Consider the following 20,300-nt stretch of genomic DNA (forward strand, 5'->3'; position numbering starts at 1 on the left):
CGCCAACCTGCCCAACATTTTAATTTTCTTGATTAGCTTTCTCAAGGAGGGGCAGCCAACAGGCAGTAGTAAAAAAAGCACAAGAGAGGTGTGACAAGGTACCGTATCTCCCCTGACCCAGCATCTCAAATGGCCATGTGTTCATTTCTTCATATACTCACTCACTCACTCATCCACTCTTTCAATATCGTGCTCACGCTCGATCTATCAAAGCCGCTCAGTAGCGTCCGACTCTTTGTGACCCCACTGACTGCAACCCATCAGGCTCCTCTGTCCATGGACTATTCCAGGCAAGAACACTGCAGTGGGTTGCCATGCCCTCTTCCAGGGGATCTTCCTGACTCAGGGATCGAGCCCACATCTCTAGCCTCTCCTGCACTGGCAGGTGGATTCTTTACCACTGTGCCACCTGTAATATTATTAGGTGATAATTGTCATTAATTACAGCTGACAGCCGGGGATGGGGGAGTAAACACTGAGCTTGCTGAAGTGCGCTTACACATATTCTGAGGACCATTTATCTGTAGTGCTCTCTGTAAAGACCAACCCTTCTTAACCTAGTTCTGCGGCTGTTCTCTGGTGCCTTTGCGGACAGCCAGCTCTGCAGGAACACGAACACTTTCACAGCCTGAAAGGCTGACACTGTGCTGCAAACTGGTGGACACGTGTATTTTGTTCTCTCCACCTGCTTCACTATTTGTTTTTGTTACTCTGATGAAACCTCACCTCTGAATGTTACCATCCAAAAAAGGAATACAAGCGACTCCACCTGTCCTGAAGCAGCGCTCAGGCTGGGGTGTCCGGAGCAGACCTTTCCTGCATCCCCAGCACCTCACCTCTAACTCTCTCTTTCTTAGTTCTCATTGTACCTGCCATCTATAAAAGTAAAATGTGTTTATTTTAGAACATTTTAAAAATACTTAAAAGTCTAAAGAAAATAAACATCACCTTCGACCAAGGTTTCTCAGCCTCAGCACCCTTCATCTTTTCAATCTGGGGAATTCTTTGGTGTGGGGCTGTCCTGCACCTTACTTAGTAATAGCCCTGGTCCCACTGACTAGATGCCAGTAAAACCCCCTGCCCAGGTGTGACAACCAAAATATCCAAACATTGCCAACTGTCCCCTGATTGAGAACTGGACAGAAGTACCAATGTTTGGGTTTATTTTTTCATCCAGTCACGTGTCTTCATGTATGGATAGATTTCCTTCTCCCAAACAAGAAGGACCATAAATGCAGCTTTGGGGCTTCCCGGATGGCTCAGCAGGTAAAGAATCCGCTTGCAATGTAGGAGACAGGCAGGAGATGCGGGTTCGATCCCTGGGTCGGGAAGATCCCCTGGAGGAGGAAATGGTAACCCACTCCAGTACATTTGCCTGGGAAATCCCATCGGTAGAGGAGCCTGGTGGGCTACAGTCCATGGGATCTCCAAAGAGTTGAACACAACTGAGCGACTGAACATACATACATATATGCAATTTCGTTCTGCTTTTTTCATTCACTATTATGGTCTCCGCATTTTCTTAAATCAGGACATTTTCTCCAGAAGAATGTGTTTTCATGGCTGCACGGTACTGCTGGCCAGACAGACGTTGAGTGCCATTATCCATTTTATCCATCCCCTGTTACTGGACAGTTAGGCTGGGTCAAGGGCTGTATGCCCGAGTGAACAGCTTTACACAGATCAAAATCCCTGCGTGTATTCTAAGAACAGATGCCTGGAGGGAAATTCCTGGGTCAAAGTCTTACGGCAACACAATGTCCAACTGCCCTCCCAGGAGGTTATACGGATCAGGATACATGTTGCTTTAAATGATTAAGTAACAACGTGAGAATGTTCTGGATGGGGGAATCATGTGTCATTAGAGAAGGAAAGAAGAATGAGAGGCTGAGGGGCAGAGGGGGCTGTTTCCAATATCCTTCCTAAGTGCCTCTCTAGCTGCTGAGAAACCACGGCAGAACTTGGGCTGACGTCTCAAGAAAACACTCCGCAGTTGGGTGGCATATGAGCTTCATTTCGAACAGCCCGATGGGCTGTGTTGAGAGGGGGGCTCTGCAGGAAACACACAGAGCCAGGGCTGTGGCGTGTGCTGTGACCAGAGGATGAAGGGGACACACACATGCTGCCATGACCAACTGTGCCCGGATGCTCGCCCGGCATGGCACGGTCCCCCTACCTGAAGCAGCAGCATCCCCTGGGGGCTCGGCCAGAGTACCTCAGGCCCCTCCTCAGAACTCCTGAATCAGAATCTGCATTCTAACAGGAGGCCCGGAGTGATCTGTCCATCCATCAATACACATGGAGCCCCACCTCACTCAGATGTCCCAATTCTCCTCCAGAGTTTGAACTGAATGGACCTGAGCCCAATGCTCAGCCTCCTAAGAGAAGAACACAATTAGGTTTCTGAGATTTCTCACCCCATATACCCAGGTTGGATGACCGAATTGCACGTTAGGACCGCTATGAACCTCCATTGGAGTTTCCTCTGACTTCGCCCTGTCCGGGCATAGTTCACTATCTTTTGGATCCTAACACGTACTCTCATATCCCTCTCACCTGCATTTCAGCTAAGTGTCACACTGGATCCTCTTTGACCACAAGGTCTTTCCTTCAGGGACAGGCACACAGAACCCACTGCTGCTGACAACAAGCAACTATTGTTATCACATCACCACCACCACCATTCTTGGGGCCTGGCATCTTAACTCCTGAAAGGGTTGGTCTGGAGGCTTCTGCTTAAGGACATCTTGCGGATAATTCATGGATGGACCACATAAGACCTGTTCCCAATTTCTTAGACAGAGCTTAAGGCCACTGGAAGATCCTGGCATCGACTCCGATCTGACCACCTGGTAACTGTGTCAACCTGTTCAAGTCACTTATCTGGTCTGAGACTCTATGGCCACATCTGTAACACGGGAATAGTACTGACACCTCCTTCCTATGTTTGCACAAGTGTCAGCTGAGATGACAGATGAGAACACAGGTTTGGAATCTTAAAACACACTCCCGTGTCCTTCTACCCTGCAGCAACCCCTCTCTGGATGATCAAATATGACAAAAATATTTGACTCAGTTCCACTCTGGGTGAAGTCTGGGGGTGGGAAAGGGTCATGCAGAGAAGGAAAATGGCCTGGACTCACCCATATTCTTAAAGTGTTGGGAAATCTGGACTCTATTAGGAATCCAGACAGCAGGATGGAACCTTCTGCCCCAGCACAGAGAGGTTATAATCCCATCCCCGTCAATCCATCAAAAGCATCCTCAACTTCCAGAGACTTCCAAGGCAGTCCAGTGGTTAAGACTCCACATGTCCACTGCAGGAGGTTCGGGTTCGATCCCTGGTTGGTGTACTAGGATCCCTCAAGCCGTGTGGCATGGCCAAAAAAAAAAAAAAAACCCTACCATTTTAAACTTCTAGAGAAAACCAAACCACAATCACACCAGCTTTCTCGCAATCACGGTACATTGGAATGACCCAAATACCAACCTCTTCCTACCTGGGGCAGGACTGGGCTGTAGCTACCTGGACCCCTACAGTGTCCCCATTCTAACAATGCCTCCCTAGACCTACCTAAGGGCTGCCCCTACCTCCCGGAACACGGCCCCTTACCTGGGAATCACCGGTGGATTTTCGGACACTCATGTGGGCAGTCTCGGGAGGGTGCGCTGGGGTCCCTGACGTGTGGTATCCATTCACTGCGGGGACAGAAACACCACTCAGATGCTGCTGTGCTGGCCACAGACAGGCCCCTCCGACCTTGCAGACCACAGGGGCGGCTGCAGACCCTTCTCCCACCTCATTGTCTGCCTCTGAGGGGTCTTGCACAGCTGGGACCACCTCTCTGGATCTCATTCCTATCTGTGGGGCTGGAGATGGGTTGAGAGCATCTCCCAAGCCCCAGCCCCCAACTAACGATCTCTTGGGGGACCTTTTTGAACCAAAGAAAAGAAAGATGCTTAGTAGGAGGAGAGGCATCACAGTTCAACAGTCATCACCAAAAATAACCTCATCGGGAGTGATCACTGGTACGGATCAAGGGTCCAATCTCTCTTTAGAGTCAGGTGGGGACACCCCACCCTCCTGCAAATCACTGCCCCCCCAATAACTCCCCGCCCAAGGACTTCCTCCTTGAGGACCTCCTCCCCATCACCCACTGGAATGTCAGTTTAATGACAACAGAACTGGCCTCATGGGTTTCTAGGAAATTTGGCTTTGCTAATTAAGAGTTAGGGGATTATATGACAGCCATCATGAGTCCTGGTTTTGCTAGAATTAAGACAAAAGAATATTCAAGGCTCTAAAAGTCTATCCCTATGATACTCACTCATGCTCCCAACATGAGCTGATATTCCTGCTCTTCAAAGGAGGACAGGGAGCCCTGGTCTGTAGTATTTGCCAATTTCTATGGCTTCAAGGCTCCCAGAGGGGCCTATTTAAAGCCCCCAACACTGCTGCCTGGTCCTGATATCACACATACACACTGAGGACCACGCATCCTCAGTTCCCAGAGGTGGCCCTGCCCTCTCATGGATACAGTTATTGAAGCCTCAGCTTCTGCATCTGTAAAATGGGAACACTTCTACCTAATCTCCAAGTCTACTCTGTTGGGATGAAAATCCACACCTGCAGAAGGGAGCCGTTAAATTATAAAGCACTTCATGAAAAGAGAATGGATGAGTTCTCTTTTCACGGAGTTCCTTAATCTAGTGGCCTTGAGCCCCAAGTTTGTATGATCTCTGGACACCAGGAAAGCCATCTTCCTGATGCCCCAGGCTTTGGAGGATTTGCTACAACACATACACTGCTGGTAAGCCTGAAGAAAGATGGACAGTCCGATGTCCACTTGCGGGTCTTGCTGCCAGCACCCAACAGAGACAGAGGAGGTAAAGGAGGAGGGACTATGCTGCTGCTAATAAGTCGCTTCAGTCATGTCCGACTCTGTGCGACCCCATAGACGGCAGCTGACCTGGCTCCGCCGTCCCTGGGATTCTCCAGGCAAGAACACTGGAGTGGGTTGCCATTTCCTTCTCCAATGTGTGAAAGTGAAAAGTGAAAGTGAAGTCGCTCAGTCGTGTCCGACTAGTAGCGACCCCATGGACTGCAGCCCACCAGGCTCCTCTGTCCATGCGATTTTCTAGGCAAGAGTACTGGAGTGGCTTGCCATTGCTAGTTATTATCATTTGCCCATTCTCAGGGCAAGGGCCAGAGGCAAGCAATGGGGTGTGAAGGCCCCGCCATGGAGAGCCCTTTTCATGCTGGGGGTGTGTCCCCCATTCTCCACCAACTGCAGGGAAAAATTCAGGGCACCTGTGAGCAGAGGTGCACTCAGCAGATTCCTGGGGTAACTGGGTCTCTCCCGATCCGACAGTTGGCGGGATACTCTGGAAGAAGGGTGGGCACAGACATACCAGGACAACAAAACACTGGCCACACAGCTGGGGCCCAGGGCAGTGGCTTAGGACACAAGAAGAAACAAGTTAGCTTCACGTGGCCAACCATGCTCCTGGTCTACACTCAGGGCCCTCAAGAAGCTGCTGATTCTATCCAAGAGTCCTCCAGGTAAAAGGCAGGGGTGGGGGGTAGGATTCCAAGGGCATCACTGAACACTGAGGCCTCAGAGGAGAACCTACTCAGGCTGGCGCAGGCCGTGACAGCGACGGCACACTAGACTGGGTAGATAAATACTACCTATGAGGCAGTCACAACATTCAAGAAGCTTAACTTCTCAAGGAGCACAGCACTGAAACGGACAAAACGCAAATGCTGGAGAATTTGAAGCCAAGAGCAGGAAACCTTAAGACTGCCTTCAGTCTAGGACTGATTTCGTGGACAAAAGTCAGGAGGTGGAATGTCTCAGTGATTTAATTTAAAAGGCTGATTGAACCAGATGGATTAAACATCATACCCTATAAACAGAGATAATCTCTTTTTACTGAGAAGCCACAGTACATTAAAAATGTTGGGCCTACTTAAGCCGTAAATAAAGTATCAATAAATTGCAAAAGGCATAAATAACGCAAGACATATTCTTTGACTGGAAAGCGATAAACGAAGACAGAAATAATGAAAGAACAAATAGACAAGGTCCTATCTCCCCACTACCCTGACCCTAGAAGCATGGACACTGAAGAGAATGCCCTCTTAAAAAGTAATCTCAGGTCAAAGAGCAGTTTCAAACTATAATTACACAATGTTTTGAAAATAATGAAAAAGAACATATCAAAACAAATGGGAAAGGGCCTGAATTATATTTGGAGGAAAACTCATAGCCTTAATTATTGCATTACCAAGGCCAAGAGAATAAAAATAAATGGACTAGACGTTCAACTCAAGAATTTAGAAAAAAAATTTAAAAGCCAATAAAATTAATCCAAGGAAAACATGAGAAAAGGATGTAAGTATGGTAAGAGAAATTAATAAGTTAGGAGACAGGATAATATTAGCAACTCTGGCTGGTTGAGGGGTAGAGAATGACAAAGATAAAAAGGCAGATCCGCCTAATTTGAGAGCAAAAGAAGACATAAATGCGTAGAACTGGGAGTCAAGACTGCAAACAGAGACTTTTTTTTAATGCAAGAGATTCGATCTATAGTTCTATGCTAATAAATACAAAACTTTCCATAAGATTCAAATGATCAAAATGATCTCAAAGAATACCAGAAACACCAAAACGAGGAAAACATTTGAAAAAGGACCTCCCTGTCAAAAGACATCAGATCCAGATGGTTTTATAGGCAAAGTCATTCAAACTCCTGAAAGAAATATATAGGCCCACACTGCACAGTATAGATATACCTGGTGACTTTCTCAGTTTATTCTGCAAAGTCAGTATTTCCCTGATCCTAAAATCCACCAAGGACAAGAACAAAAATGGAGCCACAGTTGAGTTGACTACGAAAATGAAATCTGAAAGCTCTTACCTGAGCAGGCCTTAGTTTAGACCTTTAATGCTACTGGGTCCTTGTAACCCAAGGCGGTCCCCATCTTCTTGAGGGCAGAGTCTTTCTGATCCCCGCTTTCTCCCACCACGGCACCCCCACAAGTGCACCCTCAACATGCCATTCTCCTGCCCGCAGCCTCCCCCAGACCGGCGGCCCCCACGCCAACGGCAGCCGGGAACCATCTAATGCAGTGGCATTGCCTCTAATCCGTCCCCTGGTTCTCACTTCAGTTCTGGCCTGTCAGCGGTTGGCTAATTACCGCTCATGTCAAAACAATTACTGGGAAAGAAAATCTAATTTTCCATTCAACCATTTCTCCCCATACAGCACCTCTCCTCTGATCCCCTGTCTCACTGCATTTTACTCCAACGGTCCCTGCACCTTCATCCCTGGGGATCTGAACTGTTAAAGCTCGCCCGAGATGGTCCCGATGGGCACCCCCATGCCGCTGGGCCCCCTGACTTACTGAGGGTGAGGTCAAAGCTGAACACGGCCAGAAGTGGGTGCTTTAGAGGCCTCCAGCCTCCCGGGGTAAAAATGAAATAAAATATAGTCAAGGATCACTCATAACCATAAGGACCATAATTCAGTTGGGGATACAAGAAAAAAACATAATAAAATACCAAATTCAGCTGTTTTTAAGAAAAGGGAACAGAAAACTCTATCTAGTAACTTTAGTAACTTCAAATACAAATAGAAACACACACACACACATTCCATTCTTCTTTATGAGAAGCTAAACAAAGAGAGGGCTTGGGAGAGGGCTCTCTATAGTGAGAAAAGGGGACAAAACTCACCCCCTCCCTGTAACTCTGACTCCATTCCCCAACTTCCATTTGCCATGTAAGATGGTTTTATCCTCCAAGCTCCAATGCCCAGGTCCTGTTCTCTAAAACACCCTAAAGATAAGACTTAACTCTTCCAAATAAGAAAACCAGCCCTAGACACCTCCTGCGGGTGTGGCTCATCTCCCTTTTCTCTGTAATAGATAAGTAACTATTTTCCTCAATGTAAAGACATCTGGGAAGCCCTGTTCTCAAAATCCTTCTCATCTCACTCCTATGACATCTGAACCTGGAGGAACGGGGTATCTTCCCAGGCAGGTGACAACAACTAATTCTGCAGGACATTCCTTGTAAGTGACCCGCAGTGAAAGTAAAGGGCAGGATCTGACGGTAGGCCTTTTTAAAATATGCCGATATGCTCAGAGAATCTCAACCAAGGCAGTAGCATGGGAGTCCCAAGCTTACAAGCACAAAGAACCAGGATGGGGGTTGCCAGGAAAGCAGAGGTGCTGCCATGGAACCCACTTTGGGCAATGCAGCTGGGGCTGTGGGAAAGTAGGTTTTAAGTCAGGTTACCAAGGCAAACACCTGCACCAGATAGGTGGGTACCATCCCTGCCTCGCTGCCCCACTATGCCCTGTGTGGCCTTAAAAGGATGTTCTTCACTGTATTCGCCTTCCCAGGTATGTGCCACATTTGGTCAGGTCTGCTTGGGAAGAGGTTTTACATTTATAGCCCTCTGGTCTGGAAATCCTTCTGTTCTTGACATTTCTGTCTGACTACCCAGTCCCTACTGCCTCCCTGGTTGTCTAAGATGTAAACCGTATTCCCCCAAAGAGAACTCACAATTTATGTGTCTATGGATGTGAAAGGTTGGAAATTTGAGTCTATTGTCCTGGTTATCAAAGGTTAAACAGGACTTTGCAAGGGCTCCTGTTTGCAACGCTAACAGGAGTGTGTTTCTCAGGGAACAGTTGAAGCCCTGTGCCCTTCCCCTGGGGTCAACAGTGATTCCTCGTTGAGAGCCTCGGAAGCGCTCTGGGTCTGGCAGCTTGTAATTCTGCAGCGCGCCAGGGTCTCTGCTTGCTCCTATGTGGGAGGGAAGGGTTGGCTGGGGCTTCCTGATCTGGAGAAGAAGATGTGTTGGGGGTGAGGCCTGGGTTCTGAAGCCCCCTTTCTGGGGTGCTCTGCTCACGGAGGGGAACAGCTGCCTGAATGTACTCCAGACTCAAAGGCGGGCCCTCCCTGATCAACAACAGACCTCACTCCCTCCCCTGCAATCTGGCTTTCCTCGGGTGCTGGAGGCAGGCTGCTTGTCCAAGCATGACCCCTCAACATAGTCAAGCCCCAGGCCGGGCAAAGCCAGTATCTGAACCCAGGCTTCCCAACACCCCCACTCCCAGGGCAGCTCAATAAGAGACAGATTTCCTCCATCCCAAAGGGAAACACAATGCAAGTTCAACCCACGTCTGTCCGGGCCTAGAAGCTCAGAAAGGAATTCACTCTCCATGCCTGCCTGCTCTGTCATCTGATAGGGCAGCCACCAGTCACAGATGGCTATTCAAATTCTAACATGTTAAATTTAAATATCATTCAAATGCAGGGTGGTACCCAGGATGGGATCCCAGAACAGGAGGACAACACTGAAAAAGTTGGTGAAATCAAATGAAATTCAGACTAGTTAATAATACTGTACTACACTGATTTCTTAGTTGTGATAAATGGACTGAGGTTATGTAATGTGACATTAACATTAGGGGAGGGACTTCCCTAGAAGTTCAGTGGTTGAGACTCCACCTTCCAATGCAGGCTGTGTGGGTTCCATCCCTGGTTGGGTATCTAAGATCCCACGTGCCATGCAGTGCGGCCAAAAAATAAATAAATAAATAAAACATTACAGGAAACTGAGTACAGGCTATATAAGAACTCTCTGTACTATCTTCACAATTTTCTTTTGTAAGCCTAAAATCATTCTAAAACTTGAAAAGTACTAAGTTAAATAAAATGAAAACTTCATTCTTCAGGCAGAGCAGATACATTTCAAGTATTCGGGAGCCGCGTGTGGTCAATGGCTACCCATACTGGGCAGGGTAGAGACAGAACATTTCCATTAGTGCAGAAAGTTCTAGAGGACAGAACTGGTTTGTGCTGGCATCCACTGGACCCAGCAACTCATACCTGAAATTCCCAGAACTTCATTTTTCACTCATGTTTTCTTTCCATCAGGCTATTACTATTTCTCTCCATATAAATCATTATTGCTGCATGGCATGCTAAATCAGCCCAAAGATGGTTTTTAATACATGCAGTAGTTACTGAACAGAGCCTTCGGTATTCTGTTGGGGTTTCAAGCTGACTTACATGGACCCTACCAGGAAACCCTGGCATTAAATGCTTCTAATAAAGTTACTGAATAAACACAGCTCCCACTGTGGTCTGAGAGGAGGCCACACAGGGTAAGTCCTGGGTCCGGCGCTGACTCAAAGCGGCCCCCAACATTCCAAGAGTGGAGTCCAGATTGGGGGGCGGGTACTGGGTGTGTTTCAGGTCCCTCTCCCCAGCTCTAACCTGGCTGGCTGTGCTTCAGGCATCTGACAAACCTGCACTAAGAACAACAAACTGCCCTGTCCACAGTGGTCCTCCCAACCCTCTTCAGAAGCTCAACTCAAGGGTAAACCTGAAGGAATTCCCTGGCAATCCCAGTAGTTAGGACTCTGGGCTTTCACTGTCCGGGGCATGGGTTCAATCCCTGGTTGAGGATTTAAGATCCTACAAGCCAAGTGGTGTGGCCAAAAGAAAAAAAGTAAACCTGAGCCCCAAGGTCGCCTCCACCCCTCTGCCTCCTTCAAGGGGCATTATCTAAGCTTGGCTTGGCTGGGTTCACTTGTGGTTCCCACCTATATTCTTCCTGGCCTGTTTTTCCACGATCTTCAGGAACGACCATATGGGATGCTTGTAGTCAGTAAACGTGGTTATGTTTTTCTTCCACATCATCCTTATGCCCCCACCCACCTTGCAGGTAACCCCCAACCCCATCACTGCTAACCAAGAGCTACCCAGTGGCTTCAAGTAGGCAGCTTCCTAGAAAGACAAGACACCTCCACTGCTTTTCACCCCCATCCCAACCCTCACACTCAGAAGGAAATCCCAACAATACCTTCCTCTGGACCCTGACTCCCCTCCCCCATTACCTACCACCCTTCTTCTTGTCCCCCACCCTCCAGCCACATTGGTCTGCTTTCCATTCGCAAATATGTGAAGATCACTTCCACCCCAGGGCCTTTGCACCAGCTGTCCCCTGGCCCAGAACACTCCACCACCACCCTCCACACATACCGTCTCCTCCTTGTCTTTAAAGCTTGACCTAAAGTGAGGCTGCCCCCGATGCCCCAGTCACATGCTCTGTCCTGCCAACCATGCAACGAACATCTGCTCACGTTCACGTTTGCCTGTTTATCCAACTTTCCCATTAGAATGTAGCTCCTGGGACCAGGGATACCACAAGTCTGGCTTGCCTGAGGATGTACCCCCGGTACTGAGAACAACATCTGCACATTTTTTGAATGGAAAGGCTGCAACTCCATCACTCCTGCTCTGCAGAAGCAGGAGCAGAACAAAAGAGGCTTCAATCCAGGGCCCTGAGTGGTCTCCAGGCGAGGCGTCCACAGCTCCAGGAACCTGAGGATGGACATGGTCAGCTTTTGAAGCAACCTCATGTCTTCATCAAGTCTATTTCTCTCTCTACAATAAAATTCAATCTCCTGAAAGCTGCTTATAAAACGGAAGGAAAGAAAGGCTGGGAAAATCTTGGTGCTGCTCCCCTGTAGGGAGAAATGCCAACCTAGCTATTGCTTTATTTTTCAAGATTCTATTTAAAAACCAGAAAAGAGGAGGTCAGGGTATCACAGATCCTGCCTTAACCTCACTGGTGGGTTCTCTTCTCTTCCACCCCAGAGGGCGGATGGAGAGTAGATGTAGACGCATGTGTTCACTCCTCAGGGTAGAGAGGACCACAAACCACAACCATGGAGGGCTGGACGGGACCTCGGCCATGTCTTCCTCCCGTTTATAAGTGGGCAAAGTGAGGCCTGGCAAGGAGCAGGGATGTGCCTGAGGCCTCAATCTAAGGAGCTGCAATATCACAAATCTAAGATGTCACTGGTTGTTAGAGGCACACTTATTTTAAGTACTAGTGAGGAAAAAAAAAAAAGGATGCTTCCAATTAGACGAGGACACATCACTGACTTCCAAGATATTACAACTGGGAAATAAAATGTGGGTCTGAGGACTTCTCCGGTGGTCTAGTGGTTAATACTCTGCACTTCCACTGCAGGGGGTGTGGGTTTCATTCTTGGTCAGAAGGGTCCCACATGCCACAGTCAAAACAATTAATTAAATAAATAAAACTGCTGCTGCTGCTAAGTCACTTCAGTCGTGTCCGACTCTGTGTGAGCCCATAGATGGAAGCCCACCAGGCTCCCCCATCCTTGGGATTCTCCAGGCAAGAACACTGGAGTGGGTTGCCATTTCCTTCTCCAATGTGTGAAAGTGAAAAGTGAAAGTGAAGTCGCTCAGTCGTGTCTGACCCTTAGCGACCCCAGGGACTGCAGCCTACCAGGCTCCTCCATCCATGGGATTTTCTAGGCAAGAGTACTGGAGTGGCTTGCCATTGCCTTTTCCGAATAAAACTGCTATCTTCAAACAAATCTTAAAAACAAAACAAAACTAACCCAGAAATGTGGGTCTGAGAATCCAGAGCTGGGGTCCTGCGTGTTTTGTGGCTGCTTCTCATTGTCATGTCTCATTGTCATTGTCATAGTGGTCCATCAGCTGACCCCCGAGTGGTTCTGAGCTGAGGTTCTGAGTTCTTCTAGAACAGAGCTTCTGAGCCCGGCACTGCTGACACGCACGGCTGGACAGCCCTTTGCGGTGGGGCGGTGTTATCCTGTGTACTGTCAGAGGTTGAGGGACACCCCTGGCCTCTCCCCATTAGATGTCTGTAGCACCATCCCCTAGTGGTGACATCCAAGAAAGTCCCCTGGAAGGCAAAATCAGCCCCGAGTTGAGAACCACTACGGAGTCGGAGAAGAGAAGCCATAGAAGAAGCTGAGCCAAAGAAGCTGAAGCATGACGTGGACACACACACACAAGGACAGAAACACCGAGTTAAATGGGGTCCAGCCCAGGCATTCTCCAAGCTGATGTGCGATCTCCGAAGGTAGAGAGAGGAGGCAGGATTTCCAACTCTATTTGACTACAAAGCCCTATCTGCCAGAGACCTGGGATCCCAGGGACATGGGAAGGAGGTGCCCCGGGCCCCCGGCGGTTGAGGCAGAGGGAAGTCGGGGGCCACACTCTCTGTCTAATGCACTGCCCACCCTGGCAACTCTCCCTGGATCTGAGCCTCTCCCACCGTTCTGGGCCCCTCAGAGCCTGGGCACCCTGGGCAGTGTTCTTCCCAACCCTCCTTCTGGGGGATAGCTCCATCCACAGCAAAGAGGGGACAGGATGCTTCTGGGGACAGTGCCAGGGCAGCAGCCTTCAGAGAGCTGACCGCACTGACCTAAAGGGCAAGCTTCCCAAACGGGCTCCAGCAGCCCCGTGTAGCCGGCTGTGCAGGGTTATCACCTGTCTTCTCACACGCCCCAGCCTCTCCCTGCCCTGCTCCGGGACCCCCCGCCCCACTGCCATGGTCAGAAAAGACAGCTGGGTTTTCTCTCTGGTGTCTGGGTGGCCTGGAGCCAGCCAGGATAGAGGGCCACACCTCACAGTATTCACACCAGCATTCCTATTGTTAAAAAAACACAAGAACAGCAACAAAGGACAAGGCAGCGTGCCGGGAAATGCCGACCGTCATATGACCACCAGGAAGGCTAACTGGCCCCATTTCTGGGGACTCGGTCTGAGAATGTAGCCCTGGCTACACCCCCAGGAAACCAGGAGGAAATGCCCCATTTTCCTGCCCCACAGGGGGTTCCTCCTTAAATTTTTTAAGTAAAAAAAAAAGTGCGTGTGTGTATACACGCATATATACACAAAAATATAAATAAAAACATTTTAATAGCCTAGAAGAACTTTCCATGAAAAGCAGTCCCCCATCCCTTCTCTCAGGCCTCAGCTGATTCTCCAGGTCTATTCTGCCACCACTTCGGTTCTGAATTCTGCGGATGGTAATCTTTACATGTGTGCGTGCTAAGTCGCTCAGTCATGTCCAAGTCTGCAACCCCATGGACTATAGTGCACTAGGCTTCTCTGTCCATATGATTCTCCAGGCAACAATACTAGAGTGGGTTGCCATGCCCTTTTCCAGGGGATCTTCCAGACCCAGGGATCAAACCTGTGTCTCTTACGTCTCCTGCATTGGCAGGTGGGTTCTTTACCATGAGCGCTACCAGGGAAGCCCGGCAATCTTCACTAAATAATGCGCTGGTATCACATTTTGATTTCTCAATGGTGGAGAAGACCTAAAGACGCCCAGCTAGGAGTAAACATCTGCTTCCTTAACTTCTACCCCTTGATGTCTTCTGAAACCACGGGGAGCGAATCTGCCGCTGCTCAGGTCCCCACGCCAGCAGACAGGCAAGAGCTCTGCTGCCTCACCTCATCCAGCCATGCCCCTCCTCTAAGCACCCGAGGGAGTGAGAGAGACCAGAGCTGCAGCTGGCACTGCCAGGGTGAAACCATCCGAAAGGGCAACAGCCTATGGGGCCTCTGAGCCCTTGAGACCCCTTCTGGGTTTGGCCCATGAGATCCACAGCCAGGTTTCAGATCCAGGCTCCAGAGGCTGGGCCTCTCCCATGAAGGTGTGAGTGTGGTCCATCCCGATGCCCTCAGATAGTGCGTGGACAGTACCTGTTGGAGGCAGAGAGCTCCTGTGAGGGCCAGGGCTGGCTGGAATCCCAGAAGAACTGCTGGGACGCTCCCAGGTGGTCTCTGGTCAAAGAAAGAAGAAAAAAGAAAATCATATTGAGAATTTTCTAGGGCTAGAAGCTCTGAGTGTCACAGAGCTGCCCTAGAATACCTGCCTCTCTGACTCCAGGCAGCCTGAGTCTGCCTTCTGCTCCCATATAACTGCCTCTCCTGCCCCCCAGGGCAACAAATCTTCTCTTTATTGGGGACCCTTCTCCCTGAAGCTGGAACCAGAAGGTGGCCTTCTGGTTGGGACCCTCTGAAACAGTCCCCAATGCCCTGCCCTTCCCCTCCTCACGCATCTCCACTTCAGTTCCTTATCCTGGAACCCCAACTGCCAACTGCCCACTCCCCAAATGCCCACTGTTATCTGAAACCCCAAAACCCAGAGGAAGGAGCCCTGGGCGGAGGTCTGGACAGAGACCCAGGTTCTGTGTCCTACGAAGGTGACTTCCTTCCTGCTTCTCCAATTCCACACCTTGTGTGAATTACAGCTGCTGTGTTTGATCACAGACTTCTCTCTCCTCCGATGCCCAGCTAGAAATAAAGCTAATACTGCAGTTATATGATCAGCCCCCAAATGCTACTTCACCCATTTCACAGCTGTGAGCAGAGACTTCTCATAAAGTTATCTACTGAAAAAAAAAACAATGCCTTCTCGGGACTTCCCTGGAGGTCCAGTGGTTGAGAATCTGCCTTCCAATGCAGGGGACATGGGTTCAATCCCTGGTCGGGGAACTAAGACCCCCACATGCTGCAGTTAACTCTGAGCTCTGCAACTACTGAGCTGGACTTCTGTGGGTATCTTTCCAAAACAATTAAAAGGGCCGACAGCCTAGTGGTTGTTAGTTGCTTAGTTGTGTCCGACTCTTTGCGACCTTCATGAGCTGTAGCCTGCTGGGCTCCTCTGTCCATGGGACTTTCTAGGCAACAATACTGGAGTGGGTTGCTGTTTCCTTTTCCAGGGGATCTTCCTGACCCAGGGATTGAACGTGGGTCTCCTGCATTGCAGGCGGATTCTTTACCATCTGAGCCACCAAGTAAAAGCAGTGAGTCTAGAGCCAGATGCCTGGGTCTGAACTAGCTCTGCCTCTCATCATCACTGTGTTCTTCACCAAGAACAGTGTCCCCCTGGTGCCTTAGTTTCCTCCTCTGTAAAATGAGACCAAGAATGGCATCCACCCAAGACAGCTCCTGTGTTCATGCCAAATGCCCATTTACAAGTATTTAGTGTCAAGTTATTGTTAAAGTTAATCCAATATATGGATACAACATTATTGAATCCAAAATTCTATTACTGAAAATTCAATTGTTTCAAGTATTAAAAACAAAAACAAGCACAACCTTCCAATGGCTTCTCTCAGTTGAGATTCGAGAGAACTGGGATGTTTGCCTCAGTTCTGCCTCTCATCTGCTGGGCAGCCCTGGGCAAGTCACGCTATGTCTCCGGTCCTCTGATTATTTACCTAAAATGAAAGGGTGGGCTGACTGGTCTTTTAGGCCCCAACACTCTTGCCCCCAGACTTTGATCAAAACCTTGAGACCCACTGTTTGGGCTTTAGGGAATTTATGGCTCCGGCAGTGGGGTGGTAATATGGCTCTTTCACGTCTTAAGGGAGAGAAAATAGGTGAGCAAGGGAAGCCGTCAGGAGAATGTGACCAGCAACAAGAGAGCAGAGGGGTCTTCCAGGAGGGACAACCAGAGGGCAGGCTCAGTGGCCTTCCTGGAGGAGGAGGGACACTTGGGCTGGTGCTGAGAGCACCGTGACTTGGAGACCATGAGAAGACCACAAGCCTGCTCGGAGGTGGAGGGCAGTGCAAAGTGTTCTAGGCCTGGCTACTAGTGACCTGTGACCTTTGAAAGCCACCTGTGTTTTGTTTTTCTCAATTGCAAAATGGGGATGAAGATGGCACCTAAACAAGGCTGTAAAAGCACGAAACAGGATGACAGGGGCACACAGTAGGTGCCTTATCAGAGCTGAGTAAAGCAAACAGATCATGGAGGCCAGATGTGAAAATGTGGGGGAAATTCAGATGAGAAAACAGCCTCCCTGAAACGTGAGGTGGGCTCCCCTTGGGACCAGATGTAGCCTGCAGCCTTAGTCTTGTTTCCAAAGAGACCTTCCTTTCTGCTGCTGGATTGGCCTGACCACACTGCTGCGCACATGCCCATAGCACCCAGCTCACGCTCTCTCCTCCAACCTGGCCCCCTGCGGCTCTGGGGACCAACCTTCATGGCTTCATCAGCTCCTCCAGGGTCCTCCCACCCACCACCAATCAGTTCCCGGAGCTTGGAGGCACCCCCTCATCACATTCCTCATTCCACCTCACCCCTAATGTGTCTCTCCACTTGGGGGTCAGCGCTCACCTGGAGAGTCCCTTGTGGAGCCCTTTCCAACATGGCACAAAGTCCAAACTTTGCATCCACCCCCACCCACTGCCCCACTTCTCAGCCAGCAAGGCTCTAGCACAGGCACCTTGTCTGTCTGTCCAGATGGCCCACGCTGACCTCACTCCAGCCCAGGTAACACACTCATTGGTCTCAGAACGTCTTTGCTGTAGCTGTTCACACACCCTCAGTCACCTCCTGCCCCCAACTCGGTGTCAGAATCCTGTCCATTTGTCAAGTCCCAACAACAATGCCTCTCCCTCCTTGCAGCCCTCCCAGGAGACTGTGAGAGGAGGCTCTGAAATCACAGGAAGATGCTGCCTGTAGTCAGAATCCCGCTATAGATGCTGGGTACCGAAGGAAGGCCCCGTGCCCTGCACTCACTGGCCTGGGTCACTCACCGGCCCCTAGAGGCTGGAGACCCTTATCCCTGTAAGGATTGAATCTCTCTGCCAAACCTCTGCCAGGGCTCCATCAGGGACAACACAGATGCCTGAAGAATTCCACCCAGTCCACCTCCTGGTCTTGGCCAGCTCGGGTCAACACAAAACACAAAGCCACTTCGAGCCTGGGGCAGGAACGGGGCCAGCCCAGGCGGACATCTGGAGAGAGTCCCTGGGGCTCTAGTTGAATGATCTCATCCGCAGCAGGAAAAATTGCCCCAGATGACCACACCACCCACAGGGAGGAAGCCATTCCCAGGTCTTTTCCACTAAAAGACTCCCTAATCTATTTACAGCACACCAGGCTCCTTGACAGAATCAAAGCAAAACTGAAACAGCAGCTTGGGGCTCAAGTTACCCTGGATTGGGGTCCCCTTGCGTCCTCTGGGCTTCTATCCTGGGGCTCTAGGTTGTTCCAGGTGACCACCCAGACTCCTAACAGTTGCGCCCATGCAGGTCCTAAAGGCCCCAGGGGGGAGGAAGCGGATCAGTGAAGACAGAATGGAAGGAATGAGACCCTTGCTTGGAAAGTTTCTGACCATCCAATTCATGAGAAAACATGTTTTATTTCTAAAGGCAATTCTAACTCAATTTGAACCTTTCCCGCTGAAACCAGGGGATCCAGACACACATAAATGAGCTGACTGCTGAGCGTGGATCAAATCAGACCAAGGGAGGTTGCTATTCCAGCCAACCACGTGAAAAGCCAGAAGTTTCCACTTCCCCATTAGTGGATTACAGCAGCTGCTCTGTGTAGAATATAACTTTTAAAGAGAGAGTGTAGTTGAAAAGTGGAAAGTGATGTAAATCTGGTTTCAGAGCACAGATACCCCCTCCTTAAAATAATCATCATAACTATTATTACTATGATTATTTAAAAAAAAAAAAAAAAGCAAGGCAGGAGTTATTAACTTTAAAGTCACCTCTAAACTTCACCTCCCTTTGTTAAGGCCGCTTCCTGCATGCATTATAGGTATTGGGAGAGTCAGGAGCCCCTGGACCTAGACCACTGGTCTTGGTGATCGGCCTACGGTGGATCTGTAAGCCTTGCCCCCTCCCCTGCTCGCCCTCCCCCTCCCACCCTCTGCCCCACACACCAGTAGACTCCTGGCTCATGATTGACTCATTTTCTTGGTGGGGTAGTAGCTCTCTGCTGCCCCCACTGGCTATCAGGTGAAATAACCATAGGTTCCAGCCGAGGACTTCCCTGATAGCTCAGTTGGTAAAGAATCCTCCTGTAATGCAGGAGACCTGGGTTCAATCCCTGGGTTGGGAAGATCCCCTGGAGAAGGGTACGGCTACCCACTCCAGTATTCTGGCCTGCAGAATTCCATGGACTGTATAGTCCATGGGGTCGCAAAGAGTCTGACGAGACTGAGCGACTTTCACTAGCTGAAGAAGAAATGGGTTCTGGGGTCCTGCTCACACACGGTATGGATGCCCTTGGGAGAGACAGAACATATGGAAACAGAAGGACACAAAAGTTTCTCGCAAACAACCTCTCTCAGGGAATTTCCTGGCGGTCCAGGGGTTAGGATTCTGCACTTGCACTTCAGGGGGCTGGGGTTGGATTCCAGGGAACTAAGATCCTGCAAGCCATGAGGTGCATCCAAAAAACTTATAGAATTGGAAGGAGAAGTGGACATGTCTACAAAACTGGGTTTACCAGGACTTCGTTGTTTTAAGAAAGGAAAGAAATAAAGGGAACCTGGCCTGGCTGTTTAATGTGTTAAGTCACTTTGGCTGCGTCAGACTCTTTCCACCCCTTGGACTGTAGCCCTCCAGGCTCCTCTGTCCATGGGATTCTCCAGGCAAGAATACTGGAGTGGGTTGCCATGACCTCCTCTAGGGGATCTTCCTGACCCAGGGATCGAACCCACATCTCTTACGTCTCCTGCATTGGCAGGCAGGTGCTTTACCACTAACAACACCCGGGTGTTTAAAAACACACCCCTCAAATATTCTGAGGCAACCTAGACGTGTTCCTAAGAGCTCAGGGGTCACACAGACAGAGGTGTGAATCCCAGGTCCACCCCTTATAACTGGGTCCTCAATCTTAGTCTCCTCACTGTAAAGTGAGGGCTTCCCAGGTGGCGCTAGTGGGAAAGAATCTGCCTGCACATGCAGGAGATGCAAGAAACACAGGTTTGATCCCTGGGTTGGGAAGATCCCCTGGAGTAGGTAATGGCAACCCACGCCAGTATTCTTGCCTGGAAAGTTCCATGGGCAGAGGAACCTGGAGGGGACCTGGAGGGGTACAGGGCATGGGGTCACAGAGAGCTGGACACAACTGAGCATACAAAGTGGGGGTAACACTCTCGTGGCCCTGCAACGAGCAGCCAATGAGCACGTACAGCACAGTCTCCGAGAGAGAGGAAGCCCTCAAAGACTTTAGTGATAAGAAAACAAACCCCTCTCCATTCTTTCCTTCCTTCCCTCCCTCCGCCTCCCAGCTTCCACCCCGCCAGCTCCTCCGGCCCCACTCTGCCCCACCCACCTTCACAGAGCACATCTCCCAAAGGGAGAGCAAGGGCAGGCTCCCTCTGTGAGGCTGACGGGTTACAGGTGTGAGAATGCATGTCAGAGCTGAAGGGGGTCCCTGAGTTAACCAGAGAAACTTGCCTCCACATGGCAGCCCACAGGCTCCTTGTGATCCGGGCAGAGCAGGGGCCCTGATGCACACTTCATAGGTGATACAGAGGCCAGTGGATGAAGCGGTGGCCCCAGCAGTGCCCTGGCCCTTTGATACTGGCCTGAGCCAAGCTCTGGACTGGCTCCAGCTGGCACAGTCCTGCAAGAGCAGGGTTGGGAGCTGCCAGAGAAATTCTA

At 49.8% G+C, this 20,300-nt stretch overlaps 1 protein-coding gene across 10 annotated transcripts in view; it reads right to left on the bottom strand.

The window, feature by feature from the left end:
• GAS7 (growth arrest specific 7) overlaps positions 1–20,300 on the bottom strand; it is a 204,920-nt gene that overhangs the window by 41,158 nt on the left and 143,462 nt on the right. For 8 of the 10 annotated variants that reach the window (XM_055407095.2, XM_055407146.2, XM_055407074.2 and 5 more), the window contains exons 3-4: positions 14,583–14,663; positions 3,614–3,699 (exon numbers count right to left, since the gene is read on the bottom strand). In XM_055407095.2, the coding sequence (XP_055263070.1) occupies positions 3,614–3,699; positions 14,583–14,663 (167 nt within the window). The remainder of the gene's footprint in view (positions 1–3,613; positions 3,700–14,582; positions 14,664–20,300) is intronic. The other 2 variants (XM_055407078.2, XM_055407127.2) reach the window with 1 other exon arrangement.

This window comes from Moschus berezovskii, chromosome 20 (genome assembly GCF_049115385.1).
Source record: "Moschus berezovskii isolate FMDL1 chromosome 20, NW_MosBer_1.0, whole genome shotgun sequence".
NCBI lineage: Eukaryota > Metazoa > Chordata > Mammalia > Artiodactyla > Moschidae > Moschus > Moschus berezovskii.